This window comes from Gracilinanus agilis, chromosome 6, assembly GCF_016433145.1.
Source record: "Gracilinanus agilis isolate LMUSP501 chromosome 6, AgileGrace, whole genome shotgun sequence".
Lineage (NCBI taxonomy): Eukaryota > Metazoa > Chordata > Mammalia > Didelphimorphia > Didelphidae > Gracilinanus > Gracilinanus agilis.
Window position 1 is genome coordinate 235,156,295 of NC_058135.1, and position 22,351 is coordinate 235,178,645.

The 22,351-nt window shown below is 40.6% G+C and overlaps 1 protein-coding gene across 1 annotated transcript in view; it reads right to left on the reverse strand.

Moving 5' to 3' along the window:
• Positions 1-22,351, reverse strand: part of INSC (INSC spindle orientation adaptor protein) — a 170,356-nt gene that overhangs the window by 47,180 nt on the left and 100,825 nt on the right. The window contains exons 7-9 of the mRNA XM_044681811.1: positions 21,484-21,609; positions 6,581-6,683; positions 4,782-4,826 (exon numbers count right to left, since the gene is read on the reverse strand). Coding sequence (XP_044537746.1) covers positions 4,782-4,826; positions 6,581-6,683; positions 21,484-21,609 — 274 coding nt within the window. The remainder of the gene's footprint in view (positions 1-4,781; positions 4,827-6,580; positions 6,684-21,483; positions 21,610-22,351) is intronic.

A 22,351-nucleotide genomic window follows, 5' to 3' on the forward strand; every position in this document is an offset into this window, starting at 1 on the left:
GAAGAAGATGAAGAGATGCAGATAGGATGATAATCCATCCACTTGGATTCAGAATTGATTGGTTAGCTGTGATTTGAAGTCAATGTGGTAGGAGGTCTCCAAAGGAAATCAAGGATCTGGTTGACCTTCTGCAATTAAACATTTTTATCAATGACATGGATGAAAGCATAGTAGTATGTGTTCATCAAATGTGTAGATGATATAAAGTTGGGATGGATAACTAGTGTATGACCCAAAAGAACTTTGACAGTCTAAAGCATTGGGCCAAATCTAATTAGGAGAAATTCAGCAGGAACTTGTGAACAAGTCTTACATGCAGGCACAAAAAAGTCAACTTCATGTGTGTAAAATAGTGGTGGTCTAGTTACACCAAATTTGTTTAGAAAAGGATTGGGGAGTCTTAGTGAACAGCAAGCTCAATATGAACCATCAGTGTTGTGCAGAAAACAAAAAAGCTAAAAGGATCTTGAGTTTCACTTAGGAGATGAATTGAGAATAATGGACTGAGAGTCCCACTGTATTCTACCCCCATCAGAACTCACTTGGAGTAGTGGGTTGTTATGAACAAGAGAGTTTATATGGGACATTGATAAGAAAAAGCATCAAGAGAAGGACAACCAGGAGGGTCAAAGACTTTGAGTTCATGTCATATTGGGATGAGTTGAAGGAACTGGGGATATGTAGAACTACAGAAGGCAAGGTGTGCGGTTGGGGGATGGGAGAGGATGAATATCTTCAGCTATTCAAAGAGCTGTCAAGTGGAGAAAGTAGGACTAGATCTGTTCAGCCTTGTCCCAGAGGACAAAATAAGGCACATTGGGAGGAAGTTTCATAAAAAGCAAATTTAGACTTGATATCAATATATGCATATATTGATATATATTATATAACTTTCTAGATAGATAGATAGATAGATAGATAGATAGATAGATAGATAGATAGATAACTTTCTAAAACTTAGAGCTGCCCAAAGTGTAATGGTCTGCCTCAAGAGATGATGCGTTGACCTCCAAATATTTGGGGGATGAGTCATGGAAGGAAGGAGACTTTTTACATGAAGGGGAAGATTGGGTGGCCATGAAGACCCTTTTAACTCTCAAATCCTACAATTCTGAGAAACTAATCAAACCTCAAATACTTTGTCCATGTTGTTCCTAGTACCTAGAATATGCTCTTCAATTCACAATCCTTCTTTTTCCTCATATTATACTTATCTATATACAAGTTATATATCATGCCCTCCCCAAAAGAATGTAAATGCTTTGAGGGTAAAGACCTTAATGTTTCTTTGCATCTCCAGCACCTAGCACTGGACTTGGTGTATTATAGGTGCTTAATAAATGTTTGTTGAATTAAATTGAGATTCTAAACATTCCATAAGATATCTCTGAAATGTCACCTCTTCCAGGAAGTCTTCCCTAACCACTCCCTCTCTCCATATGCATCAGTAATGTCTTCTCCATTCATACTGGTCATGAACATCTAATGTGTGTTTTATATGCAACATTCTATATTATAGTTTTGGAGAATTATCACCTTTGTGGCTAGTGTCCCATCTACCCAAACTACCTTGCATTCATTATGAATATATACTGCATATATTTTTGCTGTATATTTTATTATTATTTTATTTATTAATACTATTAATTATTATATTATTATTAACTAATATTTCATTAATTATTTTATTAATATTTTACTAGTGCAATAAAATTAATTTATTTATTAATTAATGTTAGTGTGTTAATAATTGATTATTAATTAAATATTAATATATTATTAGTGAATAATAATAAATATAATATTTTTGCTGTATATATATACACATTATCTTCTCTATTTTGAATGTAAACTCCTTGAGGACAGGGGTTGTCTGTCTCATTTGGGTCTTTGAGTCCCCAGCTCTTTTCATAATTCCTGGATCAATAGTAGATGCTTAACAAATGTTCCTTGATCAGTTGATTCATCATCATCATCACCATCATAAGTTTTATGGCAATTTATAATTTATAAACCTTTTCTTCAAGACTTATTCCCATTTTACAGATCAGAGATAGGATTATAGGAACTAGGACTCAAAAGGCATCTCATCCAAAGCTCTGCTTTTATAGATGAGAAAACTAAGACTCAGAGACAGCATCAGTTTGCCCACACTCACACAGCTAGTTAACATCTGCAGGAGAAATAGAACCCAGCTCTTCTGATGCCAAGTCCAGTGCCCTCTATCCACTCCCCTCACCCAGCATCTCAGGATGAAACACATCAAAACCACTTCCTAAATAGTGTGTTGACAAATAGGTGGCCTTCAGGAAATCTGAGTGTGTATCCTGCTTGCTATCTATTTGAGGTCACAGATAAATCCTTTCCCCTTTGATAGATCTCAGTTTTCTCCTCTGTAAAATGGGGAAGAAGGGGCTTAGATTCTTTGTTCTCTGAGGTTCTTCTCATCTGAGATTTCATTATTTCTTTACCTGGCAGAGGACTATGAAATGGTTTGCTGAAACTAGTTGTTACTGGAGTTTACTAAATATCCCACTGGAGGTCACTGTTGCATCACACATGGGTCACCTTGACTGTAGAAAACTTCATTTTGCTGCTGTCCACAAACCTGATTGCACCCAGCCAAAGAGCCAGAGTCATAATCAGGCTGGGGTAATGGGTACTTTGACCCAGAACTGAAATTTAGAGGGTGCTAACATTCTGGTTCTATATAACCTTCTTGCTATTGCTCACATATGACACTCCCATCTTCTGTCTCCATGATCCTGCTAAATAATTTCCCCATGATTGGAATGTATTCCCTTCTCATCTTTGCCTTTCGTAGTCCTTAATTTCCTTTAAACCTCACTTCACTCACTACCTCCTCTTTGAGAAGTTCCTGATTTTCATTCCCCAAATGTCAGAGAGTCATCCCAAACCACCATCACCACTAAAATAGTTTATGTTTATCTGGAGATGTAGAATGACTTTGAAGCCAGAAAATATCCTGATTCTGACACATATTTATTGGCTGTGTAATCCTGGACAAGTCACTTAACCTTTGATTGTTCCAAACCAGAGATAATCAAACTCTCAGGCCCCTGGCCTCAAAGGGGCAGGAAACCTCCTGAATACAGAACCAGATTAAAATGCAATTGAGAAATATCTAATATAAAAATAAAATGCAATATAGTATAGACAATGTTAATTTGTGGTTTTCTAAGTCAAAATGTAGCATCAGAGATTCATTTCTATTCGAATTTGACACGACTGGTCAGAGACAAGGGTATGTGTTTTGGACCCCTTTTGGCAGTGTCTGGTGAAACCTTGGGATTCTTTTTCAGAATAAAGTTTCAGAATAAAGTTCAGGGGAAAAAAGCTATTAAATACACAAAATAAACAAAATTATAAAAGAAACCACTTATATTGAAATAAAGATGTACTTTTCCCCCATCCATGTTCACAAACTCCCCTGAAATCTATCTATAGACAATTTAAGGGACTTGGACTGCATTATGAGAACCCTGTCCAAAATAAATTGAGGATAAGGTCATCTATCAATCTATCTTAAGGCTGTGTCCTTATCTGCAATTTATAGTTCCTGCATTGGTAGGGAGTCTCCTCATCAAGAGCTACCCTGTATCTGTAAAAGCATAAGCGCATTCCCTATTCCCTATGCAACAGCATGAACATTCATTTCAAGTATCCTATTAGACTTAATTATTATTGATTCCCCTAATAAAATGTAAGTGACTTGTGGGCAGGAATTGTTTCAGATTTGTCTTTGTAATCCCCAGTGCCTAGCAGTGTGTTTAGTATGTAGCGGGTGCCTAATAAACCTTTGTTAATGATGGGCATCATTTAAATTTGTATTAAATTTGTATCAAAAGGTTAATTTTGTTAAATTTGTATTAACAGGTCAATTTGAGGGAAGGTACATTTATTGGTACTGCTTGGCCCAGACCCCAAAACTACTAGTTACTACTCTGTTTCCTTCATGTTTTTATGGGGAAGACTGGAAAAGAGTGAGGAACTAGGAAATCAGAGGAGTCTTCCTCCAAACCCAGACCCTGGGGGCTTCATTCAAGCTCCCAATAAATCCCCAAACCCTGTAATATCAGGGAATGTGTGTATCTCCTATATGTGTGTCCCTTCTTTGCAAAATGTCCAGTTTTTTAAAATAAAATGTCATTTTTGTCAAATTTTTATAAAAGGCCATTTTTGGTCAAATTCTTATTGACCAAATGTCATTTCTTTGGCCCCTTACTTTACTAGGAGGAGCCCTTACTCCACTAAGAGGGGCCCAAGGGGAAAGGGAAAGTTGTCAACCCAGCAGAAGCAAAGCAAATCAGAAGAGCATCTCCCACCAGAGGGCATCTTGAGCCCTTAATGTTACAGATTATCATTCTTAGAGCGAGTGAAATTCTCACAGCAGCCTTCAGGACAAGGAAGATGGGGGACATTTTCGGTATTTTTATTAAATTTTAAAATTGTAATAAATTTCCACTTAAGTTTTCCAAAGTTATATGATCCAAATTGTCTCCCTCCTTTCTTCCCTCCCACCTCCCAGAGACGGCAAGCAATTCCATCTGGGTTATACATATATTATCACACAAAATATTTCCATATTATTCATTTTTGTAAATGAATAATCTTATAGAATCCAAACCCCAAAATGTATACCCAGATAACCAAGTGATAAATCATATGATTTCATCTGTATTTCTAGATTCTCTGTATCTGTCTCTCCTGTATCTCCTCTATAAGAGGAGAAAACAAGCTCAAGGAGGAAAAGGCTTTACTCAAGGTCACACAGTGAATCAAAAGAGCAGACAACAAGGTCTCCACTCTCAGTTAAGGCTTTCTCTGTGATAATTCCAATTAAAACTGTACAATAAGGGTATTGGATTAGAGTATCACTAAGATTCCTCTCTGTTCCAACATTCTATATCCTGAAGTTCCCTATCCAGTTCTGACATTCTGTGTTCTACATTCTAAAATCCTTCCCAAGAGAATTTGAAGGAATGAATTCTGACAAAGTGTCAGAAAACAAATGTTAGAATATTGCCTTTACATGTAATTTGAGGGGAAATACAATATCAAATAAGATCTTTAAAAATAATAATAATAAAGTCCCTCCGATGTCTGAAAATGTATGTTCTGCATCCTAAGGTCCTCTCCAGCTCTGACATTCTATGCTCGAAGTTCCTCCCCAGCTTTAACATTGTGGGGTTCTAGAAGACATACACTTACCAGCATCACTAAGGGTGCCACAAATGTAATAATACAATGACTGCCTCCCCCACCCCACAAAGATTTTCTCCAACTGGCTCATTTACTCCCTAAAGCCTTTTCCAACTGCCTGGGTCTATTGGAAGGTCCTTGAAAATGGAATCATGGGTCACTGGGAGACTCCCTAAATGGCACAAATGTAGAAGCAGGTGGTATTACAACTGTGCTGGGGGACCAGGCTCTGGAGACCAGATTTCTAAAGAGCTGGAAGGAATTGACTTCAAGGACTCTGGATTTGCCCTCTGTCAATTGAGCTCACTGCAGTGGCAAAAGTCCAGGGCTGAAAGCCAAGGTAGTCTTAGTCCCAGATCCCTTCCCTAACCTCTACCTTTTCTCCCATTTTTTAAGGTAAGGGAATAAAATCCCAGACAGGGTGAATGACTTGTGTTCATACCTCAGACATTTGCTAGCTATGTAGTTCTGGGAAAATTACTTAATCTCTATCTGCCTCAGTTTCCTCAACTGTAAAACAGGGATAATAATAGTATCTGTTTCAGAGGGTTGTCAAAATCAAATGAAATCATATTTGTAAAGCACTCAGCATTGTGCCTAGCATATAGTAGGCATTTCATAAATGTTTGTTTCCTTCCCTTCCCTTTATACTTTGGGCAGGAAGCTTTATCTCTCTAAGCTCCAATTTCCTCATCCAAAAAATGGAGGCAATCATGCTCCCTACATAGCCAGCCCTCCTCCTGGGTTAGCTGTGAGAGTTCACAGTGAGAAATAAAAAGATGGAAGTGAAAGCACTTTACAATCAATCTATAAATAATGAAAGGTAGGGTTTTGACTGGCTTGAGGACCAACGCAATCCAACCAACTCATCCTTCAGCCCCGGGGGGAAACCTGGGTGACTCAATAACCCCAACTGCCTCTCCCCTCTCAGAACAACCAAATCTGGGCTTCCTTTCCCCTCCCACCCCCACTCCTGTGCCTGCAGCCCCAAGGCCTTTCCTCCCCAGCTCTCCATTTTGTCCGCAATTGTATGCATCTGCACCGTGTCACTACAAATCTGTCTTAGAGACCTTGATTTGAAAAGGGGCAGTTCCTGGGAAATCAGCCAAGTCCTCCATCACCAGCATTCACCTCCAATCCCCCATCATCTTCCATTCCTCCATGCCTCCCACTTCCCTAGTGCGGCAACCATTTCTTCCCTCCCCCTGCCCTTTTTTTAATTTCTCCATTGATTTTCATTAAACTCTCCCTATGGCTCACTGGCTAAGTGAGCTTTTGGCTGGAAAAAAAAAGGAAAGAGAATATTGTAGCTGCCCTGCCCCCCTCTCTTCCATCCCCTCCCCATCTAATCCAGTACAGACTTCTAGAAATGCAGAGATGAAAAGAGTCTGGCCATTGTGACTGAGACATCTTGCCTCCTGTCTTAGACTTGATTTGGGGTTAAGATTCTGGTTTCCAACCTAGCCCCTGGGTAATTACACCCCCAAAACGATTTTGAGTTCCCACCCCTTCCGGGGCCCCCAAAGGATCCTTGGGAGTTTATAGATTGGGCACCTTCATTTTCCAGAGGGAGAGACTGAGACCCTCCAAGGAAAGGGGAGCCTGACAATCAAGCCTCCCTGATTCCCAGGCTAGTAGTTCTTTCCAAAGCCCCCAGAGTGGTAAACAGGATTGCCTAACAAATCTGGCTGCCAATCTGTCTGGTCTGTCCCAAGCCTAATTCAAATGGGGGAAAGGGAACTAGGAGTTCAAGTGGAGGAGGTGAAGGCTAAGGGTCTCCTAGTCTCTTTGGACTGGCCCCAGAGGACTGCAATCTCCTTCAGGCAGCCATCTGTTCCCCTTTCCCATTATCCCCCACATCCCCATCGTCTCTGCTCTGCCCTAGTGTGACCAGCTTGGTGGGACAGGGGTGAGGTCTTAGACTCTGTCTACCAATCACAAAACCATCAGCCGAGACATCATCAGAAGAGACCTTAGGGACCATCTGGCCCCAACCCCTTCATCTTCCAGATGAAGAAACTGAGGCCCAGGAAAGAAAATTGAAATGAGCAGCAGAGCCCAAAGTACAATAGAGAAATAAATCAACACAGCTCAGTTTATCTCTAGGCTCTGACCCTTCCCGACATTCTGGCTTTGGACAAATCTCTTCACCTCTCCGAGTTCCAGGATCTGTAGTCATAAAAGAGGAATAATAGCATTTGAACCAACCCCCCTTCCTTCTCTCCTTCCCTCCCTTCCTCCCTCCCTCCCAGATTTCATGGGAGAATCATCTGAGATAATAAAGCAGACTTATAAACCCTGAAGCCTAGATAAATGTCAGAGATTATTGTCGCCTAAGAGGAAAAGCTTTGCCTGTGACTGCAAGTAAATAGGTGCTGTCTCCCCTGTGTGAGCTCCTAAAGAGGAGGCACTTGTCTTGCTCTTTCTATTTGTTTTGCTGGTGCTTAGGACAGTGCTTTGCACAGAGTAAGAACTTAATAACTGACATCTCATGCATTCATTCATAAACTTCATTCACTCATAAAGCCGCAGAATATCAGATCTCGAAGGAATTCAAGAGACCATCTCCAGTGGTATCGGACTCAAAGAGAAACCAATGCCACTAGACCTTACATGGGCATCCAGACTGCCTGCAGACTGCCTTAGAGAACAACAAAATAACATTTTTATTTTTTAAATTTATAACATTTTAATATCATTATATATTTTATTTATATCATTATCTATTTCTCAACTACATTTTCATCTGGTTCAGGCTATACTGGGGAGTGTGGGGGACTGGATGTAGCCTGTTTGACACCATTTTATGTGTAGGTAAAAAGAGGCCCAGAAGATGGAAATAACTTGCCTAAAGGTCAGGCATCAAATTATGTCTGATCCAGGACTAAAACCCAAGTCTTCCAACTCCCAGACCACAGGCTCCTGCCTTTACCACCCTCTTTATTTTTATTTTAATTTGTTTGCTTGTATGTTACATTAAAATATCCAGGTAATTTCCTCCCTCCCCCATTAGAGAAGACATCATTTAACAAAAAAAAAAAGATTTAATTATATGAAAAACTGCATCTTGGTTTTTTTCCTATTTATCAGTTCTTTCTCTAGAGTTGGACATACATAAATCATTCTTCAAACAATACTTCTGTTGTTATGTTCTCTTGGTTCTGTTTGTTTCACTCTTCATACTTTCATGTAGTTCTTTCCAATGTCTTTTTTACCCAAAATTAGCCTGCTCATCATTTCTTACAGCACAGTGGTATTCTATCACAGTCCTTTGTGATATGATTAAAGCCCTCTTTTCTCATCTTCTCCCCTCTTTTCTCCCTACAAAATTCTCTTCATCCCTCTCTTCTCTTCCTCCCCCACCAAATTCTTTAAGATTTTCACTTCAGTCTGGTGTTGATGGGATGAAAGCTATCCCTACTACGATGGGGACGCCAGTTCAGCTCAGATCTCCCTCCCGGTGGGGTCTTTGTGTCCCCCAAAGAGAAGTTTATTCATTTGAAAGAGCTAGAATGTATGATGAGAGAATTTTCCAATGAAGAGGCTATTTGGGAAGTGGCTAATTTTTCTCCAGCCAGGAAGGAGGTGGGGTAGAATCCCTTCCTGTATTTATACAAAGATTTATTCTTTCAACATCTAAGATATAGGGCATCCACATCTATATATAGCCTGCAGTCCTACCGTACCCAACAGATCTTTTCCCTTTGGACTTGTTCATACCAGAGCCACTCTCAGAGATATGAAATATATATGGGGTATATGTGAAAAGAGCTAGTCCTGGAGCTACTCGAAAGTTGGAGTGGTGAATCTGAGAACTTCTTTCCTGAACTCATAGCTGGCTAGGTGGCTGAGTGGATAGAAAACCAAGCCTGGAGCCAAGAAGACCTGAGTTCAAATCCAGTTTCAAATACTCACTAGCTGTGTGACCCTGGGGAAATCACTTGCCCTCTTTGCCTCAATTTCCTCATCCGTAAAATGAGCTGGAGAAGGAAATGGCAAACCACTCCAATATCTTTGCCAAGAAAACCTCAAATGGGGTCATGGAGAGTCAGACACGACTAAAATGACTGAACAAGTGGTGAACAGCTGGACCGATGCCTTCTGGGGCTCCAGTTTCAAAAACCTTTTAGGGCAGGAATGTGGTAACAGAGATGTCATTTGCCAAATCCAGTGCATTTTTCACTTCCAATTAATTAAGAGATCCTTACTGAGAAGCCCAAGCCAGTAAATCGGACTGGATAGTCTGGAACTTCACATTATCTAATTTGTGCCATGAACTTCAGTTCTCAAAATAGGTTTGCCTGACTGGCAGTACCAAGAACAGAGCTGCAAGGGCACCCTTGGAGAACAGCTTCCCTCTTCATCCTTCATTCTTGCCTCTCATTTTGTGGTTTCCATAATCTAACTAGTCACTTGACTCTTTGACCCTCCCTATTAAACAATGAATATTGGAGGCTTTATTTCCCGGCCATTGATGAGGTCTGAAGTACGGTGGTACTCTGGGCTTTGCGCCAAATGATAGAAGGAAATCTTCCTCCTCACTCCCTTCAGGCTTAAATGAGCCGGAAAGGAGGTGGGAGGGAGGACGGGAAGTCAAAATCAGAGCCCCTTAGTGAGGACTTCTTTAGTAATTCGCATTACAGACATGGTTCCCACATTCCCCAACATGGTAGTTGAGTGGGAGGAAAGAAAGATAGTAGAGTCAAGATGAAGGTGCATTCCAGCTCTTTCCAAGATAAAAAAAAAAACCTTGAAAAGAAGAAGAAACAGTGAAATTGAGGTGGAGGAAAAAAATGGCCATAAGTAGGAAATGACTAACTGCTTTCCAACAAATATTCTCTAGGAAGGCAAATAATAATTATTATTTAATTACTAAAGCACTAGAAGTACTAACAATTATTATTATTAGCATTGGCAATTATATAGTGACTCAATGTTTGCAAAGTATTTTACACAGGTTAACTTATTTCATCCTCACACCATCCCTGTAAGGTAGATTCAATTATTATTCCTATTTTACAAATGAGGAAACTGAGGCAAAGAGGCATAAGTTATCTGTCTAGGGTCATACAGCTTATAAGTGTTTGAAGAAGGATTTTAACCCAGATTTTTCCAAGTCAGAGTCTTACACTCCATACACTCCACCACCTAGCCCCAATTTAATTATTGACCCAGCTGGGAAAAATGGAAAGTGTTATTGGGGTGGGGTGCAGTGAATGGAGAGAGGGAAGATATATAAGCCATGCCTGTCTGGATTCTCTAAAACAACAGAAGTAGGTATGATAGTAGCTAGAAACTAGACCTAGATGCAGAAAGATCAGAGTGGGGTTCAAATCCACCTCAAACACTTAGTAGTTATAAGTCTCTGGGCAAGTCACATAATTTCACTTAGACTCAGTTTCCCCATATGAAAATGGGTATAATAATAACACATTCTTCATAGTGTCGCATCAATAGATCAAATGAAAAACATGGAAAGCATTTAAAAAACTTTAAAGTGCTATATAAATATTAGTTATTGTTATTATATTATTATTATTAATCCTAGGGGCAGAGGGATTAAAAGAAGCAGGAATGGCATCAACATGCCCAGGGATGGACCTAAAGGAGGCAATGAAGGGTTGAATTTGAAACTGAAGATCTGGGTTCTAGGTTCTGGTCTTGGTGCTACACTTGCTACCAACAGGAACCTGTCCAAATCTCAGCTTCTTTGTTTCTTTATATGTAAAATGAAAGGGCTAGACCAAGGGATTTCTAAAGTCCTTTCCAGCAGTAAAGCTGCAATTTTATGATTGTAAATTGTATGCTTTGCTCATCCAGCAGACTCCAGATGAGAATTGGGCTAACGTAGTCTGCCATTGCTAAGAATGAATGCACAGGATCTGGCAGGAGCCAGACATGTATGTGAGAGCATAGCATTCATAGAGTAGAGATGACAACACAGGGTGAAAAGATGATTAAATCCCTTTGGGATATCTTGGGAAGGATGGAGAGGGAGAAAGAGAAAATGATCCCAAAATGTCAGAAAACAATTATTTTAAAAAATTTGGCATGTTTAAAACAAAATAAAAAATAAAATTCATTTGGGCCAAAAGATAGAAACAATTGGCCATTCTAAATTTCCCTTGATCTCTCCAAGGCTCAGTTTTCATTTCTGTAAAATAAGGGAGCTAGACTAGATGACCTGTGAAGCCCCTTCAGGTCCTAGATGTCAATCCCATTATCCTGTAATTTCCCCAGCAGGCATTATGAATGCTGTGTGTATTCATTAGTCTTCCTTCTGCCTGGTAGAGTACAATATGGGTGGCTGGGCAGAATACCTGGCAGAGGAAAGCTTCACTAATGTGTTCTGGCTCTTGGACACCATCTGGGAGTTGGACAGAATAACAGCATCCCTCCCTCCCTCCAATAGCCCAGATTTTTAGCTTTAATCTTCTCCCTTTTTCCCAGCAAAAGCATCCTCTGCTATTCTCCAAAGACAGCCATTTCCTTAGAGAGTGTCACAGAATCAGAGAACATATGTTTTGAAGGAGACCATCTAATCCAACCCATAACTAACCAGGGTTAAGCACCTCCAGAAAACAGTCATATAGTTTCTGTAGTAACATCTCTAGTAATAAGTATCTGCTCCCTCCAGAGACAACTGGGACTACTTTGGGGACAGCTCCAATGGTTAGGAAGTTTTTCCTGGCAAGGAACCCAAATTGGTCTCTCTATAGCCCCTACTTGTTATTCTTCCCCTTTCTCTATCCTCTGGGGTCAAGCTGAACAATCCTAATCCACTTTCCAACAATAGTGAAGGAAATGATTTTCTTGAGTATGACTCAGCAGCAATAGGCTCTATATAGCCTGTCTGTCCATTTTTCTCTAGCCCCCACCTGCTTCCCACCTGACAATGGCTATTCTATAGCATATCAATTTAGAAATCCCAGCATTGTATTTCTATCAACAATTCAGGCACATAGGTTTTCTGGAGAAGGGGGAGGAGAATGATGACCCAAAGAAAAATTGGATTGTTTATAGAATCATAAAACAGCAGACCTGGAAGGATTCTTAGAAATAACCCTTTGTGGGGGTCCTTAATCTAGGTTCATGGATAAATTTCAAGAGGTCAAATCATTTTGGATGGGAAAATAATTACATCTCCATCTCAACATTAGTGGTTTCCTTTGTAATTGTGTATGTTGTATTTTATATATTTAAATACCTTATTCAGAGACAGGACCCTTAAGCTTCACCAGTCTGCCCAAGGGCTGGAGCGCTCTCTCTCTCTCTCTCTCTCTCTCTCTCTCTCTCTCTCTCTCTCTCTCTCTCTCTCTCACACACACACACACACACACACACACACACACAGACACACACACAGACACACACACAGAGGAACTCCAGGTCTAAAGTTGAGATTTTAGTCCAGCCAATTCCTTTTATGGAGGAGGAAAATGGAGCCTGGACAAGGGCAGTTAGATGGTAGATAGAGTCCTAGGCATAGGGTCAAGATGACTGGAGTTTGAATTTGCCTTCAGACACTTCCTAGGTGTGTGATCCTGGACAAATCACTTAACTTCTGTCTTGGTTTCCTACTCTGTAAAATATGGATAATTAGCACCAACCTCCCAGGTCTATTGTGAGGATTGAATGAGATAATAATTGTAAAATACTTTACAGTGTCTGGCACATAGTAAGTGCTAAATATATGTATGTGTGTTAGCTACTATTATTATTATTATTATAGAAGAAGGGGCTTACACAATGCCTGCCACATAGCAAGCACCCAATAAATACTGGTTGATTAAATGACTTACCCAGAGTTTCACATCTAGTAAGCAGCTCAGATGATAGAATCCTGATTATTGGAGAATAGGACCTAGAGATCAGAGAGACCTTGGAGATTGTCTAGTGCTAATGATCAAAGACCTCAAGTTCATGAGTTAGGAGCATCTGATTAGTCTGGAAGCTAAGGATGGTTAGGCCTAAAAAGAGAAGACTCATAGCAGAATGTACTATAGATCTTTAAGTACAAGAAAAAACTACCATGGAGAAGAGGGAATGGGTTTGGTTTTCTAGCTCCAGAGGGAAGGCAGAATGAAGAGCAATGCATGGAAGCTGCAAAGAGAAAATTTGGGGCTCTGAGTGAGGAGCCCTTTCTAATGATTAGAGCTGTCCCCACAGGGAACTGGCCTTCTCAAGAGGTGACAGACTCCACCTCACTGGATATTTCCAAGCTGTTGGGTAGATAGTAGTAGGGATTCTTTTGTGGAAAAAATAGTGTCAGATAAGATGGCGGCCAAAGACTCCTTCCAGCTCCTCAGTTCTTGGAATCTATGATCTTGTCCAACCCTTTTCATTTTAGAAATCATGATGCCAGAGGTAGAAGGGACTTTGTAGGTCAACTAGTCCAAAATATTCATTTTCTAGTTGAAGAAACTGAGGCCAGGGAAGGTGAGGAGACTTGCACAAAGTCACATGGATGGTCTGATGCTTTCACTTCCCAATGCAGCCTCTCTGAAGCTGGAACCCAGGAGCACACAATTTAACTTAATTCAACTAGGTGTACAAGGTCCTGCCCTCATTGGAGCCACAAGGAGCATGGGAAGGTTAGAGAATAATCCAGCATTTTACAGATCCAGGGCCAGCTCCCCTAATTTAGCCAAAGTAACCGTATCTATAGGAAATGAGGATGAATCAGAGGGAACTAATACTTTAAATATTAATTTCATTGCCTATTGAAGACTCTGAGGGTCCAATTAGCAATAAGTAGATGTTGATAAAGTGCTCTATTAGTAGCATGAGAGCGCACTGCCTGCCCCTAATTGGCAGGCAGACATCAAGTGGGTGGGCATAGAGACTGAACACTCCAGAAGAATTGCAGGGGGGAACTCCAGGAATCAACGTCCAAGATAAAAAAAGAAAAGTTGAGACTTTGGTTGGGCTTCTTTAGTATCAATTCTAAGATAGAAAATAGGCTAGGACTAGGCATTTGGGGGTTACATGACTTGCCTGGGGTCACAGAGGCAGTGTCTAAGGCCAGATTTGAACCCAGGACCTCCTTGTCTCTAGACTTGACTCTCTATCTATTGAGCCAATATCCTCTACAGATATATTTTATAGGTCTCTCTGTCTCTCTCTCTCTCTGTCTCTCTCTCTCTGTCTCTCTCTCTCTCTCTCTCTCTCTCTCTCTTTTTCTCTCTCTCTCTCCCTCCCTCCCTCCTTCCATCTGTGGCCCATCCCACTGATATGGCAAATTATTTTTAATGTATTATTGATGCTCTTCTTTTCCATCACTGTCACTTTCCAATTAGCAGAATCATTTAAATTGTTCATCTTCCTTCCCCATCCTTTTTGCCAACCCATATCTATTTCTCATGACTCATTCTCAGAATTGTAATAACTATAACAACAACAACAACAATAGCTAGCATTTTTATATAGTGATTTAAGGTTTACAAATTGCTTAGCCTTACAAAACAGTACATACCCTTTGATCCTGTAATACCAATACTAGACGGATATCCCAAAGAAATAAAAAAGGGGGAGATAACCTACTTGTGTAAAAATATTTATAGCAGCTCTTTTTGTGGTGACAAGGAATAAGAAATTGAAGAGATGTCCATCAATTGGGGAATGGCTGAACAAACTGTAGTATATTATGACGATATATAGTGTATAAACTGTAGCATATGATACAACTACTAAGTCTGTATCCTGGAGAGATCCAAAAAAGGGGGAAAGGATCAACTTGTACAAAAATATTTATAGCTGCTCTTTGTTGTAGGAGCAAAGAATTGGAAATTGAGGGGATGTCCATCAATTGGGGAATGGCTGAACAAAATGTAGTATATGTTGATGATGGAATACTATTGTGCTATAAGGAATGATAAAGAGGATGAGTTCAGAAAAAGCTGGAAAGACCTACATGAACTGATGCAGAGTGAACTAAGTAGAACCAGGAGAACATTGTACACATTAATAGCAATATTGTACTATGAAAGACTTAGCTATTCTCAGCAATACAATGATCCAGGACAATTCTAAAGTACTTATGCCAAAGAATGGCATCCACATCTGGAGAAAGAACTGTTAGAGTTGGAATGCAGATCAAAGAATACTGTTTTTTACTTTAGCTTACTTGGGTTTTTAATTTTGGTTTTATGTGATTAACCTCTTACAAAAATTAAAAGTATTGAAATATATTCTGCATGATAATACAAGTATAACCCAGATAAAATTACTTACATACTCTGGGAGGGGAAGTGAAGGGAGGGAGGGAGACAAGTTGGATCATATAATTTCAGAAAACTTATGTGGGAAATTTTTATTACATGTAATTGGTAAAATAAAATATCATTATAAAAACAAATTGTTTAGCCTATGTTATCTCATTTGATCTTCACAATAATCTCATGAAGTAGGTACTATTATTATCTGCATTTTACAGTTATGAAACCCAAGAAAAACAGAATTTTTTTAAGAAATTTGCCCAGAATCACAATGCTAATAATATGAGATAAGATTTGAACCCAAGTCTTTATGAATACTTTATTGATTTATCTTAGCTGTTAATAGCTCTGAGAGCCCCCAGGGAATTCCTTCTGCATTTCTGGCTCTATCTGTCCCATGCCATCACATCTGGAGATCTCCATTTCCCCAGTATTTGCTTCTTTTATAGATGCTCTGTCTCCCCAGCTCAAGTATGAACTTTATAAGGTTGAAGGGCTTCTGTCTTTGATCTTTCCCCTCTTTTCAGAGTAAAATAGACTTCATAAAACACCCATAAAGAATGTTCCCTGGCCTTCCCTACTTTTGTCAGTGCTTCTTGGTTTTCTCCTCCAGAAACCATTTGCTATCAAACATTTGAAGGGTGATCAGTGGAAGAGGGTTTAGTATTTTTTTCCCTGCTTAGCCCTACCAGGCAGAACCTCAAGCAATGAATGGAAGATGTAAAGAGATGGATTTGGGTGTGATATGAGCAAATATTTTCTGACCAAAAGTTGAATGGACTGCCTCCAAAGGCAGTGAATATCCATTTACTGAGAGAGGCAGGGAAGAGTCTTCCATGAGAAGCTAGGTGGTCACTTGCCATTGAGGTAGTGAAGGGGAGTCCTGTTCAGAGATGGGTTGGACTATGTGCCTTCTGGGGTCCCTTCTAGCTCTGGGTTTTTTTTAATTCTATAAGGTTTGCCCCTTTGCTGGTCCTCTGGACTCCTCCTCTAAAGAAGGAGGGCTGGGATAGTCCTAGTCCTTTGGAAGGAACACTGGACTTCAAATCAGAAGATGAAAACTCAACTTGAGCCTCTGCAACTCATCACTTGTGAGGCCTTTGGCAAATCATTTCTAATTCCCCAGGCCTTAGTTTCCTCATCTATAAAGTAAAGGGATTGTTCCAGATAATCACCATAATCCCTTTGAGTTCTAATAATGCTGGGTAGGATAGAAGACTGGATGAAGGAATGGACATCACACTAGTTTCAGTCAACAAGAGTCTGGGTGACCCAGGAGTTGGGCACATAAATCCTGGCACACAGGAGGTATTTAATAAGTGTTTATTAGATTATAGAATTGAAGGATGGAAGAGATGGAGACACAATGTCAAGAAAGAAAAGATGTTGATAGAGTCTAAATTGTCAGGGACCTCCAGGATGAGATCACAGAATGTCAGCAATAGAAAGGGCCTTGAGATCATCATCTTATAGGGTTCCAGGCCTGAAAGCTAAACATCCTTATGAGTAGAAATGGAATTAGAATTTAAAAAAGAATTAGGATTTAGTAAAACTCCATTTCACAGAAGAAGAAACTGAGGTCCAAAGATTATGAAGTAACTTGCACAAGGGAGTCAGTATCAGACCCAGATCTTGAAATTAAGTCTTCTGAGCTCAGACTGAGGGATCTTTTGTAATGTTCACATTTGTTTCAAGAGTTACTCACAAGATGGCTTAGCATGATGAGTCTTCTTCCTGTCCTGAGGCAAGAATCATGGTTCAGCCCTGGAATGATGATCTGTCTGGGCTCCCCTAATGCCACCACTGTCTTTAACCCCACTTCCTCTCCATCTCAGGACACCAGGGAGCAAGGAAACAGTCAGTAGGAAGACTTCTGCTATGGTCTGGGGAGGAAGAAATTTGACAAGGAGCCCCAGCTGTTGAGAACTCCACCTTTTAATGAGTGCAGAGCATCAGGCCTGATGAGAATTAAACTGAACAAGGAATGGGGGAAGGGGGGACAGAACTAGTCACTCAAATCCTTTTTAAGGATACCAGCAAATGAAGAGAGGGAAGAAAAAAAATTAAAACTTGGGTTGGCTGCTGTAAAGCTAATCCTAATTACAGTTATTTATGAAAACTATTCAGTGTTCAAGGCTAATTGCCACATACACAGTAATTTGGGCATGGCATTAATATTCATCAGATTAATTCAATTTTACTTGATTGATTCTAGTACTAAATGATCTCTGGCCATATCAGTCTGGGACTGCAGGCTGGTCTGCTAGCAGCTTTCAGACACTAGAAGAAACATTGCTGATGACATCCATCATATGTGAACAGGGATCTCCCATTCTGGTGTGCATATTGGCACCAAATCTACTTCCTACAGTTCTTGTAGGGGCTGCAGAAAAAAGGTAGGGAGGTGGAAAGAGCTGGAACCCAAGGGACCAATAGGATCCTACTTTTTAGTGTAGGATAAAAGAGAAGAAGGAGAAGTAAAAAGCCTGGAAACCTCAAGGGCACTCAACAAGCACAGCTGTCCATCAATGGCCTTCCTTTTTATAGGTAGTGAACTCCCCACCATACAGGTGTTCAAGGATGATCAACTGACTATGATGGCAAGTAGATTCTGGATGTTGGTAGGCTGGACTAAATGAAGCATAGAACGTTTCATTTGGGAGAGATCTTGGAATTATCTGGTCCAAGTCCCTTCATTTTAGAGAGGAAAAAACATCTCTGAAGAAAACAAGGGATTTGCCCAACATAGTGGCAGAATTTAACTGAGCTTAAGCTCAGATCCTCCAAGACTCGTGCCACTTCACCAAATTGTCTGAAAAAGGAAGTAGAGAGAGCACCAGATTTTAGGTCAGGAGACCTGGGTTCAAATACCAGTTCTGATCTTGGGCAAATCATTCCATTTTTTCTGAATCTCCATCTCCTCATCTCTAAAATGAAGCAGCTAAACAAAGTGATCTCAAAAAAATCTCTCCACTTCAGACCTATGATCCTATGAAGTGAGGCAGCCAAAGCACCTCTCAGAGTCCTTAGTCACCAGCTTCCTGCCCAAACCTTCCATCTCAATATCCCCTGTGGGCCAAGGATCCTCTCCTCCCCCTGCATGCTCATGAGCTTTCCTCTGCTCCAACAGACTTCCCAGTCTTAGGATGGGGTGGACAGGATGGGAGAAAGAATTGGGGACCACAACTTGGGAAGGTCAAAAGTCCAAACGCTGACCTTGGACACTTCCTAGCTGTGTGACCCTGGGCAAATCACTGAATCTCATTTACGTAGCTCTTGTCTTTCTGTCTTAAAGTTGTTGTTACTAAGACAGAAAATCAGAATTGTGAGAAATGAGGGAATATGTAGGCTGCTTTTCCTAGAACTCTCTCTGGGGGGCCACCTGATTTGGGTCCCAGAGGTAGAGCTGCTAATTACATTCAGGGCCTCTGATTGGGGTCCCTTGGCTGCCCCTGTAATGGCAAACTACCTATTATTACACTGAAGAGGGTTGTCATTCCACTCTTGAAAGTGAGTCTTTCGTGTACCAGGAGAGCTGAGTTCACCGGGGCAGCCGACAGGGATGCTCTTAACTTAGCAAACAGGAGGTCATTTTCGTCTTTCCTCCCATTATTCATGATTCCATGCATGATCTTTGCTGGCAACTCTATAATTCTAAGACTTAATGCAAATACGTTCTCCCCTTCCCCGCCTGCTGCTCTTTGGAAGGAACTGGAGAATCAGTCCCTGCCCTGATGTCAAGTGGGAGGAGAGAAGGGACAGAGATGGCTTCCAGGGGCTACCCCCAGCCCAAACTTCAGCACCATTTGGGTGGACCAGTTCCACACTCACCCAGATACTCTTGGTGCTCCCTTATCCAACCCTAGTCCCAAAGAAATCACCTTTCTCTGAAAACCATAGGCATTTGAACCAGAAGGAATCCTCTCTAGTCCATCATTTTATAGTTCCTCTAAACCAGTGACTCCCAAAGTGGGTGCCACTGCCCCCTGGTGGGTGTTGCCGTGATCTAGGGAAGTGGTGATGGCCACAGGTGCATTTATCTTTCCTATTAATTGCTATTAAAATTTTAAAAAATTAATTTCCAGGGGGCTAAGTAATATTCTTTCTGGAAAGGGGGGTGGTAGGCCAAAAAAGTTTGGGAACCACTGCTCTAAACCATCGACTTCACTTTAAAGAGGAGGAAACTGAGGTCCAGATAGGTTAAACAACTTGTCCAAAGTCACCCAGGCAGCAAATGACAGATTTGGTATTTGAACCCCGCTCCTTTGGGTTGTCTTTATATTACCTCAGGCTGCCTCTACTGTGGCTAAAAGGGAAGTGATTGCCACATTACTTTTAAAAAATTATTAAGTTTTATTTTTGTCTTTTGTCTTTATATCATAATCATTTCTAGACATACCCTCCTTTTTTCTCTCTTCTAAGACAGCTAGATGGCACAGTGGATAGAATAATGATCATGGAGTCAGGGAGACCAGAGTTCAAATCTAGCCTCAGACACCTACCAGCTGTTTGACCCTGGGCAAGTCATTTAACCTCTGTTTACCTCAGTTTCCTTAACAATAAAATGGAAGGTAATAATAGCACCTTCTTCCCAGGGTTGTTGTGAAGATCAAATGAGATATTTGTAAATCCTTTAGCACAGTGCACATAGTAGGCACTTAATAAATGCTTGTTTCCTCTTGTCACAGTTAAGCATGGCCAACTGACACAGTAACCTCTTCTGACAATATATGCGGCAGTATAATGCATCTGTACTTTCATCTCTTCAACGAAAGGAAGAAGATAAATATTTCCTTATCTCTAAACTAAGGTTAAGAATTGATTCCCCACATTTCTGATGGAAGTTGGATGAGAGCATTGCATAAACTAGCTCTCCCTGAAGACCTGCTCTTTTTTTCCTCCAAGCCCTGATCTGTTCTAACAAGGGAAGAATCCTTAGGGATGCTGAGAAGATAGAAAAGCTTGAAGACACCCAAGGAAATCTAGCAATTGAGTCCCTGTGCTCATATATAAATTCCTGGAGGAAGCAGGATTGTCAAATAGGAAAAGCACTGAATTTGCTATTGAAATACCTGGACTCAAGTTCTAGGTTTGGCTACTCAACTTTGGTCAAGTCTAGACTCCTCTGTGCCTCAGTTTCCTCATTTGGAAAAATGAGAGGCTTGGATAGGATGGCCTCTAAGTGCCATTTCAGTTCTAAATCTATGATCCTCTGACCTTCTTAATTCCCACACCTCTATATACAGTCCAGCTTTGGCTGTCAAGTCCTTGAAACATGTTGCACAGCTACTATCTGATCAGGACCTTGGGAGCAGAACCATTACCCCTCCAAACACTCAATCCAACTTCATATTCCATTATATTTAAGAGCTAGAACATCATGGCTTTGATTCATCTCAAACTTGAAGCCTACTAAAAGTCATCCTACATGGCCTCTGGTCTAGCCATGTCTTTCCCAACCTCTGCTCATGCTGTTTATTTCTTAATTCAAATGTAGGACTTTGTATTTTTCCTTATTTGATTTTTTTCTTGTTCAATTGAGCTTTCGGTGCTAGTCCACCTATGGTTTCTCTGGATCCCAACCAACAATCCCCCACCCCGGCTTTGAAATATCCACAAATTTGATGAGTAAGCCCTCTGTGTCTTTGTCTAAGCCATTAATAAACATGTCACATTGCCCAGTTGCAAAGTCACAGTCCTGTGGCCTATGAAAGGCCTTTCTTCAGATTATATTCACCTAAATAAATAAATCCTAAAATTCTTAGGATCTGGTTATTCCATTAATCCCAAATCCACCTAAATGCATTATAATTTATCCCATAGTTCCTCATCTTGTGAAGGAAGATGTTGGGAGAAATATGATCATTCCTGCCCAGCCCTGAGGGAGTCAGAAGGTAAGATGAAAAGTCTTCAAGGTTCTCCATCAAGCACCATGTCAACAAAATCTATGGAATGTAGCAGCACCAAAGTCCCACCCCAGCCCCCTGTCCCACTTTTCTCCTAAATGCCCCTGTCTATACAGCAGTGCTCAGAGAGAGGGTACCTTTTCCAGCTGGTGAATGCCTTCCTCTACACAACAGATGGAAGCAAGAGTCCGTAACGTCTGTGGATACAGGCACCGGAAACAGTCCTGCCGGCAGATCTTGAAGAGGGCCACAACACCCCCCTCCTACAATGAGAGATGAGAGGCCACTTAGCACAGGGGGCTCCATGTTCTACACACACACACACGCACACAAGCAGACCACTCTAAGTCTCCAAGGTAACTTCTGGTTCTAAATCCTCTTAGAAAGGAAGTAACTGGTCAATGGCCAATGACCAATGGTCAATGGTCAATGGAACTCAGGTCCTCTAACTTCAAATCCAAATCTCTTTCTGTTTTATTATCTTGTCATCTAGAAGGGGAAGTGAAAGTTGGAGGCCAGACAAGACAGTTTTCACAAAATACACTGGGGATAAGCAACATGGAATATGTCCTCAAATCCATATTTTTCAGACAAATATTAATATGTGGAAGGGGACACAAGGAGACAGATAAAACCATCCTAAATGAGAGTAGGGGAGCTCACATGGGATGTCACAGTCAAGGCAAGCCATCATCTGGTAGTTTTCTATTTTAATTAATTATGCTTGCTAAGTAGGTACCAAGTTCAGTTGTTTCCTTGCAGCTAAAGAAACTTTGAGTTTGTCAGTATCCCTTAAAGGTTAGCACCCTGGGGCAAAGCTCTTATGATCCAAACTTAATTATGGCACTCATGGAAAAGGCTGAGGGCTGGCCATTAAAAAGCTGGTGGAAGAGAAAGAAACATAGCATTGACAACATATTAAACGTTGTGGCAGCCTTCCAAGAAATAAAATCATCCTGCTATAAATGATCAAATAACAATATTTGTAAAGCACTTAGCATAGTT